This window comes from Anopheles nili, chromosome 2 (assembly GCF_943737925.1).
Source record: "Anopheles nili chromosome 2, idAnoNiliSN_F5_01, whole genome shotgun sequence".
NCBI lineage: Eukaryota > Metazoa > Arthropoda > Insecta > Diptera > Culicidae > Anopheles > Anopheles nili.
In genome coordinates this window covers 3,638,153-3,658,381 of record NC_071291.1, presented here as the reverse complement: position 1 = coordinate 3,658,381, position 20,229 = coordinate 3,638,153, and the positions used below count along the sequence as shown (strand labels likewise).

General features: G+C 47.2%; 1 protein-coding gene across 1 annotated transcript; it reads right to left on the bottom strand.

Annotated features, from left to right (window-relative positions):
* Nucleotides 1–15,310: 15,310 nt before the first annotated feature.
* LOC128731846 (adipokinetic hormone/corazonin-related peptide-like) lies at nucleotides 15,311–16,570 on the bottom strand. Its single transcript, XM_053824994.1, has 3 exons — nucleotides 16,514–16,570; nucleotides 16,241–16,442; nucleotides 15,311–15,795 (listed from the first exon to the last, which is right to left on the bottom strand). Exons 1-3 carry the CDS (start codon nucleotides 16,525–16,527, stop codon nucleotides 15,670–15,672), a joined length of 342 nt encoding a protein of 113 aa, XP_053680969.1. The 5' UTR covers nucleotides 16,528–16,570; the 3' UTR covers nucleotides 15,311–15,669.
* Nucleotides 16,571–20,229: the final 3,659 nt, after the last annotated feature.

Sequence of the window (20,229 nt, the reverse complement as noted above, 5' to 3'; positions counted from 1 at the left end):
TTATTTTATTTCTTGCACTTCCCCCGTTCAAATGCAAATCGGTGTGGTGATTTATTTCTTTCCCTACTGGCTGTCCATTTAGTGTAGTTTTTGTGTGCCCCGGAGCCATTGGCGATCGAACTTTTTGATGCAAAAGCTATTGGTCGAGCCATCTGCGATCGAACACGCATTTAAATTATGTTCCTGTCGCGTTCAATCCACCACTGAGGGGTTGATTGGGGGTGGAATAATCAAGAAGGCCCCGCAAGGTGTTTTGAGAATTATGTTATTTGAAGCTCTTGAAGGTAAATACGGTCGAAAATATTGCATTTATATTCTCAACGTCACCAGCAAATGTCTCCAAACGACGTTAAAATCTCTTCATCGTACTTTCGTGTCCGACAATTCCACGCAATGAGTTATTGCTCTTATTGTTTTGTTTGCATTTCGCCCCATTGATGCTTCTAGCCATGTAAAGAAGCTAATTTAGACGCACACACACACACAAAAAGAAGAAAGCAAAGCAATTTCGAAAACTGCCAAAAACTTTAGCTACGCACGGTAAGCCATCCATTAGCCCATTAAATCGCCATCTAATTTCAATTGCTGGTGAACGGTAATCTCCAACGATTGCTTCCCGTTCGGTGGGAGAAGCTGATTCGATGATACTTATTTTAAAACAGCCAGATTAGTGACCCCCCAAAAGCCAAAACCACCCACCGATAGAGAGAGAGAGAGAGTGGCTCTTAAGCCTTGCTTCAATGCCGTAAATCGATTAGCTGATGGGTTGGATTTACGGCCCAAAACGGCCTGGCAGGGCTAGGCTACGATAGAAAAAAAAATGCAATCATCTGAAGCCCTAAATGTCAACTCCAGTTGCGCTTGAGGTGCCATTGTTGCAGGTGCTTAATGTTTTGCCGGGAAACGATCGCCCAATTGTTTGCGTATTTCTTTCCAAAATGGCCGTTGAGGGCCGTCGATGAAAAGACTCCAACACGACAAACTCGTCACCCGCCCGGTGGCAGTGGGGGCCTAATTACGACGCGAATGGGATTACCCAAAGTTAAAACATTCTCCTCTGCTATCGCTTTCTCTTTCTCTCACACTGGTGAAATCAGCCCCATTCGAGCGTTTGTTAGCTGCACGGCGAAAAAACGGCCATCTTTGTTTCTGACTCACGCACAGAAGGGTGCGCTACCTTGGGGTGGCTCGTTTGTCGTGTGTGGAGTAAATTATACGGAGTACGGTGCACTGGAACAGACCCGGGTGCCCGTTTAAAATACGTCCGCCCTTCAAAGCCGCCTAAGCCCACGGAGCGAGAAAAACTGCCGAGCGAAGGGGCGGAGAAAAAATGAATAAAAATCATAATTCCCCGACCCCAATCGCTCAATGAGTCACACCGAACAAGAGCAAATTCGTCATTTCATTTAAATTATAATCGATTTTTAAACAGAAAATAATTGGCCTCCTATTTATGCCGCTCGGTTTTGGACTGGGCTGCTTGGATGGAAACGCCCATTGCTTCTCCAACATGTGGCTCATGGCCTTCTGGGGTATATACATTTTTTTTTTATTCTAGACCCCGAGTCCCGGTAAATGTATTCAATTAATTTGCGGAAAACTTTGATTTCCCGCAACCGAAGCGGTGGTTTTCGGCGCCCAAACCCACGTCGAAAGACAGTTTTTCCAGCGCTGTGGCCGAGGATTTCCACACCCCATCGGGTTGTGGGCTGCGATTAAGTGCGCCGTGTCTCATCCCTCCGACGGAAGGGAATCTTTCGCCTCGACGGCTTCCGCATTCGGGCGATTTAATAAGCTGTCACTCTAATTACACCCCAATTCATCACCGATTTATCTTTTTCCCGGCCCAATCACTCATCTCAGAGACAGCCGTCGGGCTTCCGGCGTAGAGCGAGCCTTATGCGAACGTTTCGAAGGCGCTTCCGAGCAAGAGGGATGTAATGGCCGCGTGTTTCAAGCCGTGTTCTGAGGACGCGTGTCCGGGCGGCTCAGGCTTTTGGTGTAAACATACAAATTGCTTAGGAATCATCCGATTTATGGTCGGCATTAGGAGGAATCGACACAACCGGGCATCCGCGAGAAGGTTCGCTGATTGATTCGTGTTCGTGTGATTTTGGAGTTGTAGAACAACTTTTGTCCGGGAGTGGTTAATTAATTTAGCCCTCCCCAGGTTCCGGAGTTGGATTTTAAAATAATGTTAAAAAGATGGCGTTGCTGTGGTGTGATTTTATGCTACTCGTTATGCTTAGGCAACCGATTCTTTTGGTTGTACATAACGGTACACCTTTCGTTTATTGAACTTCACGATTGAAAAAAAAAGCGCTAAACAAACATTGTCCACTGGAACGTGTTTGGTTTGCCGCGTTTCATCCACCACAAGCCGACATTCGTTCGATCGCGATTGTTGGCGCGATCACTCCCTTCACTACCAATCGACCTCACCTCCTTTTGAAACCCCACCAAGGGACCTTTTGAAACCAATCCGCCTAATCGATCAATCGGGCAACAAGATTAACTGCTAATGCAATTAAACGTGAGAAAATGTAACGCTCGACAGACATGCCGCGACTCGGAGCTCGCAGCGATCGGACGAAGGAGCGATCACATTGCCATTATGTACGGCCACCAGAAAGGAATGGAATGCCCTCGGACGCCCTCGAACCTTGACGGAAAAACGTGACGCTCGACCTTTGAAGCCACCCGACACCAGCACACACCGAGGACGCAGGCTCAAAATCCAACCAACCCGGCAGGAATCAAAGTCACTCACCGAGCGTATTAAAAAATCGGAAATCTGAAAGCGTATCGGGGTAGGGTTTTTGCTGGCTTCCCGAGCCTGACCCAAGCGAGGTGCGGGACTTTGTAATTCATCAGATGAAATTATTTAATTTCTCGCGGCGAATATCAATTTTAATTATGTCCAAAGGCGCGTAAACGAGTTGATAGCCGGTCCGGGTCCCGGCGGGTTCCAGGTTTGATGTGGACAAGCGAGTGTTGGACAGCCGGCGTTGGACAGGCGAGCTGCTACCGTTTAGAATTAATCTGCCCTCCCGGGACTGTGGGCTCTTTCGCTTGGAAAAGGGTAACCGGTTCCTGACACAGTGCGTTTGCGTGTGTGTTTGTGCTCGAAACGGGGTTTTATTTCGTCGTCTTTCACCTGGACGGTCGGATCATCTTGAGTTTTGCTTGATCTCGGACGTACAGATACGCAGGATTCCGTGCATTGGGCTGACGGATCATTTAGTCGCAATGTAGCAAGCCGACACCGTCATCAAACGAGCGAACGATAAATGGTTAAAGTCAGAAAAATGAAGTTGTTATAATGCCTTTATGGGTGCAAAAGGTCAACAATGGGTTGTTGCGGAAGGATTAATTGCTACCAACGATGGCTGTAAAGCGGGACATGCTGTACAAAATAACGTACCCAACTGAATCAAGTTTGAATGTTTAGTTAATTTTGCGAGCAACATTCCAATCGTATTATCGAGAACCTATACGAGACCCACATGTGCTTGAAACACATTGAGAATGGCACACCAACTGGAGGACAACAAACACCGCACAAAGATGTGCCAAGCATTGGAATTGTCTTGAGGCGAATTTTCTCCCCACACCCAGCAGACATTCCACGTACGTGACGGTTACACGTGATAACCAACGGCCAGAGTTGGAGCTGGCTTTACTCTCCATCGCACCGTTGCTGCTATTGGAACACAAGCTAACATCGTGTTGGTTCGCTTTTCCGATTTTCCCACTCGCGGCCCTCCTGATTTCTGACGCTTTTTGACAGCCGATCGAACCGTCGATGAAAAATTACCGATCTGCCTGTCCACTAGCCTGAGCGGAAACAGCGCCAACGAGAGCTCGGTGCATTATGATTTTCATATATTTGTATTGAAGCCACGCCAGTTCGATCGCTCCCAGCGAGCCCCATGGCATGGGTGCCGTTGTATGGAAATTTATTGCGAAAAATCGCGCCCCCTCCCGGTTTCCCAACACGGCTTCCGGTGGTGAAAAATTGTTTCGCCAAAAGATTTATCGTTTCCCTTTTTCCCTTTGGCTCCCTGGCTGTCTCCCCTGGGCGGCTTCGTAGGGCGCGTTTTGCTCACACGAAGATCAACTAACTGGCGAAACGGTGGCCTTAGAAGTCGAAAGGACCACCGGGACGAACGTAGGATGGAAGGATCCTGGGAGGCCGAAAGGAATCAAATCAAATTTGCTACAAAGTGGAACATTGTTTTCGGTGTATTGTGCCCCAGTGTGCGGGCCGTTCCCCTTGGCACTTTTTTTTCCCCAGCCATTCCTGCCGAGCCGTACGAAGCGACGGATGATGATAAATCATACCGGGAGCGGAAAATCCATGCGAGAGTTTATTTGTGCGAAATGATTTTTTATTTCGATCGCTGCAATCACCCGCGCCGTGGGGCTGATGTTTTCCTCAATCTTTCACGTTTCGCGTCTGCTTCACGAGCGATGGAGCGAATATCGCTTTGGCTCCATCCGAGCATGGCTATAAATGAAAGTAAAATGTACCCCTCGAAGGCGATTAGCATTGGCCTATGGTTTCTTAATCATCTAAATTACATTATTCAAAGCTCCCGCTCGCCGGGCCGTGATCCTCGCGCTCCGCAAAGCATCAAATCAATCGAAAGGAGGATGAGTCCTATTATTGTTTCATTAGTGCAGGAGGCGAACGGAAAATAAAATCAAAACGACGCACCATAATCGCGATTCGAACGAGCCACGACAGTCACAACAACGATTTTGGACCTGTTCTTTGCCGTTGCTGCCGCCGCCACGTTTGGGAGCTTAAATCGCATCAAAATTCCGCATCGAAAGAGCCCAACGAAAGCAACCACAAAAAAAAGGCCCCACGCTAGAAAAAAGCATCAAACAAAAAATGAAAAACAAACGCGAAACAAAACTAAAAGCTTTCTATACAGCCAGCGCAGTAATCGCTATTCGTTTTAATATTTATGACACTCCACGGTGTTGTTGGTTTTCGTTGGTATTTTTCCCTTATTTTTTTTTGCCTTTTGCTTTCCACAAATCAAGCAGCACACTTGGGCGGTCTAGAGCCACCTCCAGAACGCTATAATTCTGCGCTGCGCTACGTGCAATAGAGCTCGATTAACAATTCTCGAGCGATGGAAATGGGTTCAGCGTTTCGTGGTCGTTGCCCAGCTCATGTTCAATACGGCTCAGTAGATCTAACTGGCCTGGTCACAGCGATGATGGGCTCTGCGAACAGACGGCTAGACCTGCCGATCGTTCGTTAGGGTAAATTGCCCCGTCGATTGACGATCGGTCGGAAAAAGGGGTCTCGCCTGGCGTGTAAACGACGTGCCATAAATTTAATCATCTGCTCGGTTCTGTTGCTCCCTTCGAAGGCTGTGCAAGCACCCCTCAGCGAGAGTAGCTTTCTTTCTCGATCCCGGGACGATGACGGGAACGGAATCGATCAAAACCGAAAATATCCCGCCGATGTGGAGCAGGATCTGGGACTGAAGCTGAGGTTTTTCGGTGGAACCGGCCTGTGGTTTCCCCCAATAATAAACTATTAAAATATGCGATTTACATTATGGAACAGTTCGATCGCACAATCCCGAAGGCCACCCGATGGTACGGCTCCCAAGTCGGGTGCTATAAAGCTAGGCGTGCTTCTCACCCTGTGGACCTACTCTCACCTTCTGGCGCGGGTTTCCGTAGGGATCATTCCGCATTCCGATAGCCGAGTGGCTTGGGCGATGCAAGTCCTGCCATAAATATACCCCCCGGTCATGGCGTAGGGGTAAAAATTGAGCAACAGTCCCCCGCGAGACGTTTTATGTTAATTTATTGATGCGATATAGGAAATATTAATTGAAATAGAATTGTCCCGGCGGCGCGTCGTCGTCGTCCTCGTCTCCCGACATCGTCGTTCGTGGAAGGCGATTAAAAGTTTTATGACTATATATTTATGGACACCCGCTCACAGATAGCACCTTCTCTAGTGCTGGCCGAGGGGTCAGCGGTTCAGCTGGGAGAAACCCCAATGAAAGAGCTGAAATCTCGCACATAGCGCCAAAATCCGGCACGCACTGTGGGAATGGGTGACAAAAAGCCATGCATTTTCTCTTATTTCCAGGCTTTATTTCAGACCGAACGTTTGCTTGAATCTGAAAAAAGTACACTATTTCATATCAGAAATTATTGGTCAAAAAAGAAAACACTTCTTCACGCCCACTGTACGCCCGATTTCCCTCCTCGTTGGTGGTCCTAACGCAGACGGAAAAGATTATCTTCAGCTCATAGATCGGTGCGGGGTGAAAAAAAATCAACGGCAAAAAAAGAAGCAAAAATAGCTTTTATAGCACGGCATTATATGGTTGCTTGTTAAGGAAATTAAATAACCCCATTGGTAAGGTGAAACGAAAATCGTAAACAGTTTAATCCTTTAACCGTTTGATCGCTTTCGTACGGCGTGTCTGGTTTTAAACGTTCCCGGAGGCCTCTGAGGAATCATGCTTCGACCACAGGCCGATAAGGTCCTTCCCAAGTGTGGGGTGGTTTGAGGAGTTTCACCGGGAGATTAGGGAAGCTGATTGTAAGCTTCTTTCAAACGGCGTAAGCCGCGTTGTTAACAATTCCATTCTCGATCTAGTACGCTTTGTACCGACGGATTCAGCGCAAGTGTGCCATATTTTAAGCCGCCTTCTGCGATTGATTTTGCACCGAGAACGTGCGCCAGCTATTTTAATCCTTGTTGTATATTTACTCAACGCTTCTTCTCACATCGGCTACAAATAAACACCGTGCCATAGTTTGTTGGGGCATTTGAGCTCGACGAAAGAAAAAAAACACCGAATGGAAAATAGACAAACCTCGCTGCCTAATGATGGAATGTGTTCGATAACTCACCCCACCGGGTGACGGAAGCGAGAGACGCGGGAAAATCGTTTAGGAAAATTGGAAAACAAACCGTGCCGCACTTCATCGAGATCAATTAATGTTCGATTATAAATTCAATTTATTGAGTGGTGCCACTGCAGCTAACGCAATCAACAGCGGCCAATCGGACCCAACCACCCCACCGAATTTCCCGGCCCAGCTTCGCCAGAAGAGCGCAGCAAAATTCATCAGCCGAAGCGGCTTTTATTTTAATGGAATACACGCACCGTCATCCGTGCGACCGAGCGCGCCCGTGACCCGATGGCTTAATTTGTGGATGTGATTTATTTTTATTAAAACGTTCACTATTTATCACAATTTTCGACGCTTTTATGAACATTACTTTGCTGCCCGTGTACGTCGAGCTGAATGGATTCGGATTTTGCTTGGCTGTGTGTGTGTACGTTGCTTGGAATGGGAAAAAAAGGCACGCCATCGACGTACGGACGCACTCACGATTATCCGGATACGTGTCCGGGAGATCCTTCCGCACGGGATAAGAGGGTGATTTCGAATGTCGAGGATATGGCATCGGGCGAAATGCGGCATCCCTTCTGCGAGGAACCGGTTGTTACTGGGCAGACGATCGTTTAATCAAATTTCGAGCCGTAATAAGTGCTATCTCATGCCGGGATGTTGGCGATATTATTGATTGTGTAGGGTGGCGAACGAAAAAGCACCACCGATGGCACAAGGATGCGTTGCTAAATGGATTATGTTTGACATTTTTCCTCTCGTGTTGGGTGGAAATTAACGTACATAATCGTTGAAGCGATGATTAAACAGCACGATTGGAATGATGTTACAGATTTACTTACACGCGTGTGCCCTTAAGTGCATTTGAGGAGAAAAGAAAGAGAGAGCTCGATGCTGCTGGCTGAGGAGGGATTATTTTCATATACCTTTACGTACGTTTTCATATACCTTTCAAATTGGCTATAAAGATTGATGCTGTCGAGCAATAGAAAAACACAAAAAAAGTATTCTTGAGTCAGCAAAAAGATTATTTTATTGCTCAAAAATGAGTCAAAAGAACAAACCCTTCTACTCGTTTTGTTTGTCTCGAACAATTCGAGCAAATTTGATAAGCCATCTGACAGAATTGTAGGACGCTCCGTTTAGTTGGACATCGAGAAATGGCACATCAAAACGGCCAAAGTCCCAAGAAACGATGCGGCCATTGCTTTGGCACGCTTCCAGCCAAGCCGAACGGTGTTAATGAGCCGTAAAAGTTATGCCTCTTTCGGGCAAAACCATTCCATCGGCTGTTGAAACGGGGGAGGCAAATAATATTCATAACTCATCACACCAAGTTGATGAACGACCGCCACCGAACACGAGCCTTCGTTTGGGCGACTTCTGGTGCCATCAACCGTGGCGTGGTTTGCAATGTTGGGGAGGTTTTTCCCGAGCAACGAATGATTGGTGGCACATTCCTACGAAACGCCAAACAAATCGCATTAAATCAAGTCTCGTAAAAATGGGAATGCCATGAATACCGTCACAGCCGTTCACCAGTCGCGCGGGATGTGTCGTTAAGGGCAGCGTTCCCGGGAAAACTTTCAAACGCTCAGCGACCAATAAAACGGATCAATTGTCTCGGTGAAAAGTGTCTTTTTGGAGGGAAATTTCCGCCCCAGCTGCTCTTGCGGACGAGTAAGTGATGGTTGTGATTGTGCAGGAAAAGAATGAGCTGCGTTAGAAGATTTGGCAAGTGGCCATCTGCATACATCCGGAAATGAAAATTTCATCAGTAAACTTCAAATCCTATCGGCAACATAATGCTTGATTCGAAAGCGAAACATTTGTTGATTTAAAACAGTTTAAATAAATCGAAACAAATAGTCTTCGGATCGAAATAAATCCCCAGTCTTTGTCCACGAGCGTAGTTTGTTTGTTTTAGCTTCCATTCCTCAGCACGGGGTTGATTTCTCCTCCTTCTTTTTCGATCGAATCATGCCGCCCACCCATTCATTCTCCCGCCCACATCCTGCGAGGCACAACTCATCGATTTAATGATGCAACCGAATATTTATCGACGAAAGTAATATCCCGACCGTTTTCATCGTGGGCATTTTTTTCTCTCTCTGTCTCCGTTTGCCGGTCCGTTTCTTAAGTGCTTCCAATCCGCCGCAAACGGTCCGAAGCGAGCGACGCGAACGTCGAAACGGGATGCAAAAGGCTTGCCGAGGGAATTGATGATTGCTGCAGCCGGGCTTTGACGGACGCCATTGGAATCATTTCAAGTGATTGCAAACAAACGAGCGATAGGAGGGCACAGAAGAAGAAAAGAAGCAATAAAAGGAACGTTCCTGCAACGGAGTCATGGGATAAGCGTGGTAGATGGATTTTTTTTTAATCAATACTGGTTATTTTACAATGTTGTTCTTGTTAACCTATTAGATGTTTATGGAGTAGCTTTTTTTCTGTAATATCAGCACCTTTTAAAGAAAATTGAGTATTTTTCGTTTGATATAAATTTGAAATATCGCTTGTGATTTAATGATAGCTGTTGGCGAGTCATTCGAGTTGGCAGTTTTTTGGCCTACTTTGATCGAACTTTCGATAAACTACGCTGCCATAGCTTGCTTCAATACTGCTTATATATATCAATTAGTTTTTTTGGAGGCGATTAAATGGTTTTATTATTTGTATCTCTTTGAAAATTCAAAAGCAAATCATTCGCATTGAACCTATAAACCTTTAAAACAATGGGAATGAAAGCAAATTTGCCAACCAGCGACTAAGGTCCTTGATTCTGGGCTTGCAACCGCCCTACCAAAGCCCGCAGTCGTTCTTTTTTTTCCACCGATCTGAATGCCGTTGGAACGGAAATTTATGCTTTCAATAAAACATAACCGACGGAAACGATTGTTTTTCCTCAGCACCATTGTCGTCATCGCCGAGCGAGCTCCAGCGATACGTTCGTCGTTCTTTTCCACCAATCTGCCTCGTCTCTTCCTCTCTCACTCTCTCTCTCTCAAGCGAAAAATACTTACCGAAGGGTCCATTTCTTTTTTAGCCTTACATACCCACGCTTCCCACCCACGGCCCCGTTCAGGTGGCCCTGCTGTCGGTAATCATTTCTGGTGCATAATTTATGGTCCATCGTTAGTCATTCAAGGGGTATGTATTTTTCATTAAAATGTGTGTTACACCCATACACGCATACGGCGTGTCGGCGTGCAATGAATGAAGCGCGCAATGTTTCCCACCCTGCCAGGGCTGTTTAAAGGGCTCATCTTTCCGGCCAGTTGCTAGGCGGCATCATAAACAGCCTCCTTGGATGCGTACGGCGTAAAAAAAACGAAGTGAGAAACACACACACACGCGCGAACGCACGAAATCACACCTCAATCCTTCCAATTGCTGGCAATGGGTGGGAACCTTGGGCGCGCCCAGGAAAAAGCTCTCGACAAAGGGCCACAAGGGCACGGCACGTTGGTTGTGGAGAAATAAAAACAACACGCCGGAACGTGTCTCTTTTATTTTCTTTAAATGTTTGCCATCTCGCTCACACTTCGTCCGATCGCGATGTAGTTGATGCGCTTAATGAGGCTGTAAACTTCCTGTAAAGTTCCTGTTACTTGGCCCCTGGTGGAGGGAGTTTGCACCTGGGTGTGGAGAGGGCAAAATAAAAACCGGAAAAATTCCACGCCACACCGCCACGAGTCAGCGGCCACAAGGGTGGGCCGGTTGGGTGGTGAAAATTTATTCCCTCACTCCACAGGTTTATGAGAGGCTCATGTATGGACACGATGTCGAAGGAGTCCTTGTCTCCCTTCGTTTTGCCTACTCCAAGCGACATGATCGACAGCATGTTTTGACCATAAAATGTTTAATGGTCACTGTTTGGTGTGCTGTTTCCCCGTTCATTCCTTCACACTCAGAACCTTGCCTTTGGCCGATATCGGTATCGGTTCTGAGGTATGGCAATCATTTTTACACCCTTTTCGCCCAAGAAGGTTCACCGGAATCACCGCGAATCGTGTCGTTTGTGCTATTGTGCCGACTATTTGATGGGGGTTTTGAACTGGATTGAGTTTATCGATCATTACCTTGAGGGCGGTAATGAAAACAGCTCTTCGAAGGCATAAATGCATGAACACAAATGAAAATGCGATTTGCATAAGCGTACAAACACACAATTGCACAGCATTCCAATCAATTTTATGAGCCTTCGTTTGCCATTGTTGTACCGTTGTAAAGGCCATTATGATACCTGGTCTCTGCGATCTTTAGCTTGCGATTTGGCCGATCGGATAGCTTTGTGTCACAATGATCGCTGTTGATCAATTTCCGCACATGATGTTCTATTAATTAAACATTTACCAACGTTAATCGAACGAGCAGAGGGACAACGGAACGATCCTTTTGTCCTCAAAAGGACATCGGCGAAGGAATCAACGGGAAATAACGATCAGGTGGCAGAGAAAGCCACCCAAACCCGGAAAAGTCAATCAAAGTGCCCAAACCCGGCAGGATTATTACGATCTTGTTGTGTGCCGGTTCTACCGAAAGCAGGAAAAAACCAACTCTCGCCAAGGACAAAGACCATTCCAACACCGCTCAAAAGTGGTCAAACACATCTCTCCAACGCACTCACACACAGTTGCTTGATCCTTACACATCCCAAAAAGCTCCGATCATCCGGATTTGGGACCCAGGAACGGATTTCGGTTCCGGTGTTTTTCTCTCTCTCCCATTCTCGACCCTTTCCACTTTCCTTCGGGTCGTCTGTGTGTGTGTGTGTTTGACGATCGATTTCCGCTGTTGGTTCTGTTAATTGAGCCGGGTTGATGCTCGGTGCGGAAATTAGCACAACAATAACACCCGAAATCCTGTCCTCTGGCCAGACCGACCAGAAGGCTGTTGACTTCTTGGCGTTGGCCAAACAACAGACACCCTGGGTTCGTTCTCGGGTGCGTATTAATGTTCCCGTCCATTGTGTTCGCGACGTGTCCCGGTCCAGCTGCGGAAATTGGTTTCGGAAATTCCGGAAAGTTTTTTGTCACCAAAGCATTACCGCTTCGTTTCCTTCCGATTGGGTTCCGTTTCGTTCATTAGCTTGGTCTGTCTGGTTGCGATGGCTAAAGGATGCTTCGGTGACGGTGACTCCTGCGATTGATGGAAATGATCCTGTTGGTCGTCCTCCCATGCCCAGGATTCGGAAGGATTTGCGTCTCATCCGTCTAAGACGACGTGCACACGGATCATTACTGCTGGCGTGCTTTCACGAGCGCTTAGTGCTTGTTTTGTGTTTTGGTGGCTCCTTTCAGCATCCCTTCGGTGTCCTTCAAGCACCGGTATCCGTGTCTCTAACACGTCCTTTATGTTGGTGTTGCTGCCGTTTTGCTTTCGGGACAAGAGACCTTTTGGGTGTGCGGTGTTGTTCGGCTTTACGATCGAATGGTCTAAACATTTAGCTACTTTTAACGGGTTTCTTTGTATTGGAAGCGTCTTCGAGTACTGCATTCGGCAACAGAGCTTAGTTTTAGTTGCAACCACATGGTAAGTAACTTTCGCATTAATCCAGAACACAAACATCCGTGGGCGTGAGAAACACAACAGGCGCTGGCGGAATCTCAAATGAATCATTTTCTCTTGCACCATCATCAACAACAACCGTTGGTGGGTAAAAGAAACACACTTTTCATAAAGTACGACTTCGTTAGACGTTCATTACCTCAACATTCTTTTACTCCTTAAAATCATTGCCATGACAGGAAGTGAAACGAGACGATGGATTGTGCGACTTCCAGCTGAAATAGCAGCGTATTTTCTTCGTTCGATAAGCAATCGATCCTGCACATGTTCATCGCTTTCCGTTTGATCCAGAGACTTCTTTCGAGCGGCCGAAATCGCCCAAGGCACCAAGGATACTGGCAACGAAAGGGTCCGCTTCCTCGAAGGGCCCATTAAATCTGTCAAGCTCGACCGAACCAACAGCAACAACATCGCAAAACCAAACCTGCTTCAAAATGCACCACGAAACATAAATAGCCACCGGCAGCTTCCGAGCTAACCCACCGACCGGGAAACCGGTGTTGACGAAATTTACGATTTATTTACATTACCGCTACGGATCTTCGGGGCCCGGAAAATATGGGCCGTCGTATGAGCACCCAGTGGAAACGGAGACACCCCACACGAGGTGGCCGAAAAGGACGAAGAGACCACCAGAAAAAAAATCCCTGCCAACGGCCAGCGTGATGGCACGCGGGGCGTTGATAATTTTAACGGTTCTAATGATGATAAATATCATTATTATTTCGGATAATGAAGTTTGCCACTGGTTGTTCTTTTTTTCCTTCTGTGATTTCCCTGTGTTCTTTCTTCCATCGATTTTACTTCCAGTTGAGCTTCGGGGCCTTCAAAACCTCCACCAAACCCAAAGTAGACCTTCGGGGCGAAATCAAACGGCGCTGGTCCATGGCCAGGGTCGAAAATCACACGTCGTAAATAATCATTTAAAATGGATCCACCGTACCCGTGAGCCCCGGGGGCGTGAGATTGAGAATCATGGCCTCCCATGTTGGCTTCCGTTTTTGGGTCCGTTGGAAACCCTTTCCTTGGAGGTCTTGACCGAGGGCCGCACTAAAGTGTGAGCTAAGTTGATTGGATTTGATTCATGGAGGGACCACGGGACCCGTTCTCGTGGTTTGAGCTTATTTGTAGCGTAAATCTTGAGCCCACAGTTCATAGCGCTGTAATAAGATGCCGCACCGAATGATGATGGTGAAAACAAAATTATTAGGTTTATTTTTAATGGAGGATAAACATAAATAGGCCCCGGCCAGGGTCAAATAACGAACGCGGTACGGTACGAAGAACCAGCGTGTTATCTTTAGCTCACAGTTGATTAGGAGTAAATTGAGTGTGATTAAAAACTGATCATTGAAAAAGAGTGAAAAAAATGGAATGGAAGAAACTTGCGGCTCATCTTTCTTGCCGCTGGAGCAACAACGAATTCCGTACAATTTGCTATGGATGCCGCAGACACAATCACATTCGAGTGTTCATCAAACCAACAACAACCTGAAGGAGCCTCAGCACACAAAAAGGCTCAAATGATTTCGGCGAGTTGGAGGCGACGGTTAAATGAGCCGCTAAACGATTTAAAAGAAGCGTGCAGCTTCTCCAAAAACCCTGAAGAAGCCTCGTCGAGTGTGTTCCTTTCGCGCTTTGCTCGAAGATGGCTCGTCATGCGCTTAGACTCGGTTGCCATGCCAACTGGCATGCCGACAAACATGCCGGCATGAGTCTGCGGCTGGGCCTCCTGCAGCTATCGACTACCGGGTATCAATGAGCAGCATTTTGATGTTCTCGCTTTCATCGCCTACTACTCGATGGCACGAAATCACTCGAGAGCATAATTCAAATTATTGCTTACCCGATGAGAAGGATCCCGATGGGTTGAAACATAACAATGGCGGCCGTCATTGGAGGAGAAGGCTTTGTTCTCTTGTTCATGCCGCCGGGATGAGGATTTAAGCGGGATGAGGATGGGCGGGTTTAGGCCCCCTCTAAGTGTGCCTCTCGGTGCCATTTGCCGTTGTTGCTAGTCTCCCGCAGTCGCCCTCGAGCTGCAGTTAATCGTTCAAGAGGCCCCAATGCCTGTTTCCTTTCGGTCTACTCGTCGTGGGGCAAGCTTGTCCACCTTGCTCGTCTCAGCTCGCCTCGTGCGGTAGCATTTGGCGTACGATAATATGACCCTCATTAATAATCATCACGCAACGCCATCATGTTCCGGCGTTGGGTTTTGATTTTGTGTTTACACGCGTTGCTTGACGCGTCAAAGGACCTATCCCCCTAGTTTCATCGGGGGTTTTCGGTGAAAATTTTATTTTTGCGCTGATTCAAAAACTAACTGACCCTTTTCTATGCTACAAGAGACGAAAAAGGAGAGATATATTGATACTTTAATTGCATAGCTGACATTGGCACCAATTGCAGCAGTGCAACAAGAAGCTTAATGTGCATTCCTTCACCTCGAAACGCAACCTCGGGATGAAGTCATCATCGTAACAATCGTTGGACGGAACCGAGAAGCGCTCCATACACTCCTCCGGAGCCCGAGCCCGGTGGGAAAGAAAAGTAAATATTATTCCGAGAGAAATTAATTTTCAATTCACCCATTCGTCCCGACCGGCAGTCTGAGCCGTGCGTTTTCGGATGCGTCATTGCAACGTTCCACTTCACGCCCGATGGCATGGGAACGGATCGGTACTCTTTCATTTCCACCTCCAAAGGCTCAAGACGCACACGACAACGAGCACGACAAAATGCCTGCTGCAAGGTTTCGAGAAGTAAAAGCCAACGTGAGAAAACGAGCGTTTCGGTGGCTGACAAATCGAACGACCACGGCCATGTTGAGCACACGATTTTAGTTTTATTGTTTTTATGATTTTGTAGCGACGTTTTTTTTTGTTTTCAATGGAATTTTCTGTGTTTCTCCGTTCATCTACATGCTGCGATATCTTTTTTTAACAATGTGCAGGGGGACATTTTTTGGAAGGACGATACAGTTTTATCATTTTATAAGGATGTAGGAAACCATTTATAGGGGGTCTTTGGTTAAGGATGTACCGCTGTTTGAGTATTTAAATGGTGGCTCAATGCCACCTATTATGCTGATACAGATGATATGGCACATGTTGTGCTTCCACATTTGCCGGTCTCGTAGGCTGCCACAACCACGACTAGAAGATCACTAAACGTTCAGCTAGGTTACAGAAGTTAGATATGGCTGCTGGAGAATATCGGCAAGTTATTCCCGCTGTTACTTTCCATCGAGGAGTCGTCCGTTTGCAAGGACTTCAGAAGCGAGCGTGTCTCACAGAGCGTTAAATGTTGAATGTTTTTCTGCCCAAAAGTAAAGTTGTTTTAGCGTATGAGAAATGTAAGCATAGAATGTTGAATTGAGGATTGGGTGATCATCGGAAAATTTAATATTAAAAAGTAATGTATGGTTTGAGCTGACCATCTGATGAAACAAATTGAGAGAAGCTAGTTTTCATGGCAAAGAAAAGCCATGGAAAATCGAAGCGTTTAAGCGTTTCCCAGCTATGAAGCGTTTGTCTTATGCCCATCAAAGTATGCAACACGCATAACACATCACCATATTGCACCAAGCTTTATAGTAGCTTATTTTATAGCAGCTACCAATCCAGGGACAAGCAACTTTTTATAGCGCTAGTTTGTTTTACGAATTACGTTGCAGTGAAAATTTGATTATTTTTGTTTGTTATCAAAAAAACAAACAACACATTTCTATTAAATTTCACATAACAAAAAGCACCAAACTCACCGTTACGGCCGCACATAGATTGTTCACCGAGCGCCAGATGGCAGAGCATTCCGTGACTCCGTTGCTGGCGGGTTCCGCCAGAGAACGTTTGCCCGCATTCCAGTCACGGGAAAAGGTTACCTGACTCGCGCCCGGAACCGGAAGTAACACAGCACAGAGCGCCACCAGCAGGAACAGCTTGGCCACCAAATGACGGGATGAGCTTTGAACGATGGAAGCATAAATCAATTAACACAAGCACACTCATCTTGCAGTTCAGCAAAGATTGTTCACCTGATGGCAGTCATGATGCTTAGAAAATTTACGTTCACTTGTAGCCTAAAATTTTCCGACACGTATTCACTAGCTGCTGAGAGTCGAATACAACACGGCCAATGTCCAGCGAACTCTTTTATACCATCGAAACCGAACCGATTGTTCCCATCGAATGGATGGTGTTATTTATGCGCCCCTTCAAATCGAATCCCTTCCCGAACGTCTTTCCGTTCTCTACCCGGTGCAACGTTCTGCAGGACACCGCTTTTCATCCTGCCAATGCAAATATCGATCATCGGATTGTACGTCACCAGGGAAACCATACTGCGGTGATGAAGGATTCAAATGGGGGAAAAAATATAAAACCACTCCTGCTCCAGCCTAAGACCCTCCGAGAAAGAAAACGCGCGAGAGAGAGAGAGAGATAGCGAGAGAGTGTGTAGAAAAAATCATAAAGCTCCGCCGATGAGGAAATGCCTTTGATTTATTGTGACACTTTTCCCGACGCCCGGTGTAATCCTATTGTTGTTTGCGTCCACTGCCCGAGGGTGGGAAAAATGTGCTACAAAACAGGTATTCAAAGCATTCGGGCAGTTGCTTAGCCTGTTTCCGTGAATTGCGGTCGAGAAAATGAGGCGTAGATAGGTTGAAAAATCGTTATCAACAGGCGTCTAAGCAGCCCCCGCATCGTAAGCGAGAAAACAGAAATCAATGCATAAAATTAGCGTATACATTACATCGGCGAGCTTTCCCATGGGTGTGAGGAGCTCAGGAAGGACCTACGGATGAGATGATGGGGTGTATTTTTAGCACATTTTCAACAAACAACCAGCCAGCTTATCAATGAATTCATCAACGGTGGGTGAGTTGATAAGATTAACCGGCATGTTTCACATGAATTATGGATCATAGACTTTGGATCCAGCTCTGACGCTCGAGAGCACATGAAACATGTCTACTAGATGCCGTAAGAAGGTGACATTTGCTTCAGGATCGTGAACGAGGTTAGAACACCTCGTGGAATACTACATCCAGCAGGGGTTTTAAGTAATCGCAAACCATTCACAACGAATCATTTGCAGAGGGATCGAAACGACGAGAATATGTGCTCAATTACACATTAGATGGTGGTTTTCATTCGCCAATCGCCCTTATCGAGCCGTTCTGTCGCTGGAATGCCCGCAATGCATCTGCCTTATCCTTTCGATCTAAATCCAAACGGAGACCCCCAGAAACCGGTTCATTGCAGCACCCGTTTTCAGAGGATGTGATTTCCACCGATCCACCGATCCAACGATCCGCCATTCTGCCGTTTCGTCGTAATTGCATCGCGCAAGGTGACAAGAGGACGACAAATAGTTCTTTTCACTTTTCACCAGCCACCACCACCGTTCGGCGCCCTTCAGTTCCAGCGATTGCAGGTAAGTGATATAATTATCCCTCCCCATCGGTCTCCCCAGTGTATGAGCTCGAGGTTCAAAACAGCACGCGAAGGGACGATGGAAAATGGGCTGGTCTGCAGAGGTTTGTTGGTGGAGCGTTTCTTGAGGTCAGAGAACGTTCCCCCGGGAAAGGATGGGACGTTTGTTATCATCATCCCAAGGTCCTTCATCCCAAGGTCTCTTGTAGCGGTGTGGCTCCAGGAAGTGGGCAGGATCGTGGCCCTTCAGGATGGGAACCAATTTGATCCCGCGCACCTTTACGCACCCTGACGCGTCATCAATCCCCCTGGTGGCTTGCGGGGGCTAACTTTTAATTAACGATTCGCCCTACGCCCTACGCCGTGCGGTTTGGTGTGATTTCGCGCGCGCGCGCACGCGCGCACACACATTCGCGATCATCGTACAGCGGCGTTGCGGTGGTCCATTTCATAAATATTAATGAGTAAATCGCGACCTCCCCGTGGGCGATTGGTGCGTGTCGTAGGGATGAGAGCCCTTCCAGCCCATCCTACCGATCGTGTCATTCGCTCGCGTAAATTATGCTACCGACCACAGCAGCTTGCGACCCTTTCGAAGGATGCGGTGGTATAATAGTGTTTTCCCGGAAAATTGCCCCCTCGACGGAAAGGCGGACCAGAGCGCCAGCTAATGTGATCGTAATTGGTGTCAGGTTGTTGTACTGTTGTTCTTTCCGCTTCTCCTGGTGCTCCTGGATGGTCTGCAAAGGGTTCGCTTTTGTTTTCCGACTGCAGCTGCGGCTTTGGCGGTCTTTCTTTTGGCTCGGTGCCACAACACGGTCTCGGTGATGCTGGCAGGTCCTTGGTGATTGCAGACCAAGCGACATCCCGTTCTGGCATTCCGAACCGAAGCTCGTGTCCCAACTCGTGCGACTACATTGTTGCACAAAAGCGCAAACCCGCAATCGCAAATAATGAACGGACGAATGGTTGGTCAGCCGGAACAATCGCTCATTCCCGAGGAAGTGCCGTGGATGGTTTGGGCTTTACGCGAGACTTGGTTGTGAGGAATTTTCGGACGAGTTGAGTGAGCCTGGCGATTACGATTTCCGTTGCACTGGTTTCCAGTGCGTCCAGGGTGCGTTAGGGCGAGCCCTTGGAAAGGAATGAATTGCGGAAAGCTTCGCATGTAAGGAAAAAGTCGTGTCTCGCAGATTGAGTACCGACAATGGCATGTGCGTGGATTCGTTACAGAACTGTATAATTTCATGTTTTTCTTTGAGAAGCTTCTAAATTTGTCAACGCAGTTGAATCATATCGCACATTAAGGCTAGAAAGAATTGCTAGCAAAAACCCTTCGTGTTATGGCATTTATATAACAATTTGATTGTGTTATATCTTTTTGAAAAACGTGTTTTCTTGAAGGAATCTCTTCAGCGCGTTTGAACGAGAGTTTGCAAGGAGTTAAAACAAAACTAATATAAGTAAGTAATAAAAAGTGAATAAGTATAACCTATACTGGCTTGCAGCATAACTCGAAAAGAAAACTTCTCTAACTAATGTACTTATATTTCAACTAACACTTAGGAAGGTTTCAGCATTAAACACCGTAATCCATGGCTTACGACTAACTCCCTGGACATGATCGAGCCAACTCGCTAAGGTCGCAGGTCATCGAAACTGAAGACCCGATCAGCACACGATCCTCATGTGCGGCATCCTTCCCAAGGAGATCCTTAAAACACCGGCGCAACAAAACGCAATCCACAAGGAAAGCGAGAGCCATCTCCAACCGTGGCTAATCCACCGCAATGGGGCGCCTATTAAATGCCTCTTTTAAGCCTTCTCTTTCATACGTTCACTCTCTTTCACACACCCCCTTTTGCCTTCTCACTCTCTCATAAGCTGGCGCATCCCCGGGATGATCGCGGCACGATGATCATCGACGCGGACTACCAGATCAGCGATTTCGCGAGAGCAACCAACTAGCTCTCTCTCTCTCTCGCTCAATACCCAGCATCTCGCGATCCCCCCCCCCATCCTCCCCCTCTACCTTCGCTTCCCTTCCTTTCCGCAAGGTTTTTCCCCAAGGAAGAGCGGCACCCGTTGGCGGCTCTCTGCGAAGGCGCCTACCACGCGGATGACCAAATTGGGCCGCGCTCGCGTCAGACGGTGCTCGACCACGGCCCGGTACAGAGGTGTGCGTTTTGTTCGTGTAGTGTGTGCGTCCGCGGTGTACTAGCGATCAGTGCGAAAACGATCGTGAATTCACGAACCATTCATTCCGGGCTCCACAGCACAGCCAGCTTGACGCCATTGACGCGTGTGTGGAGTC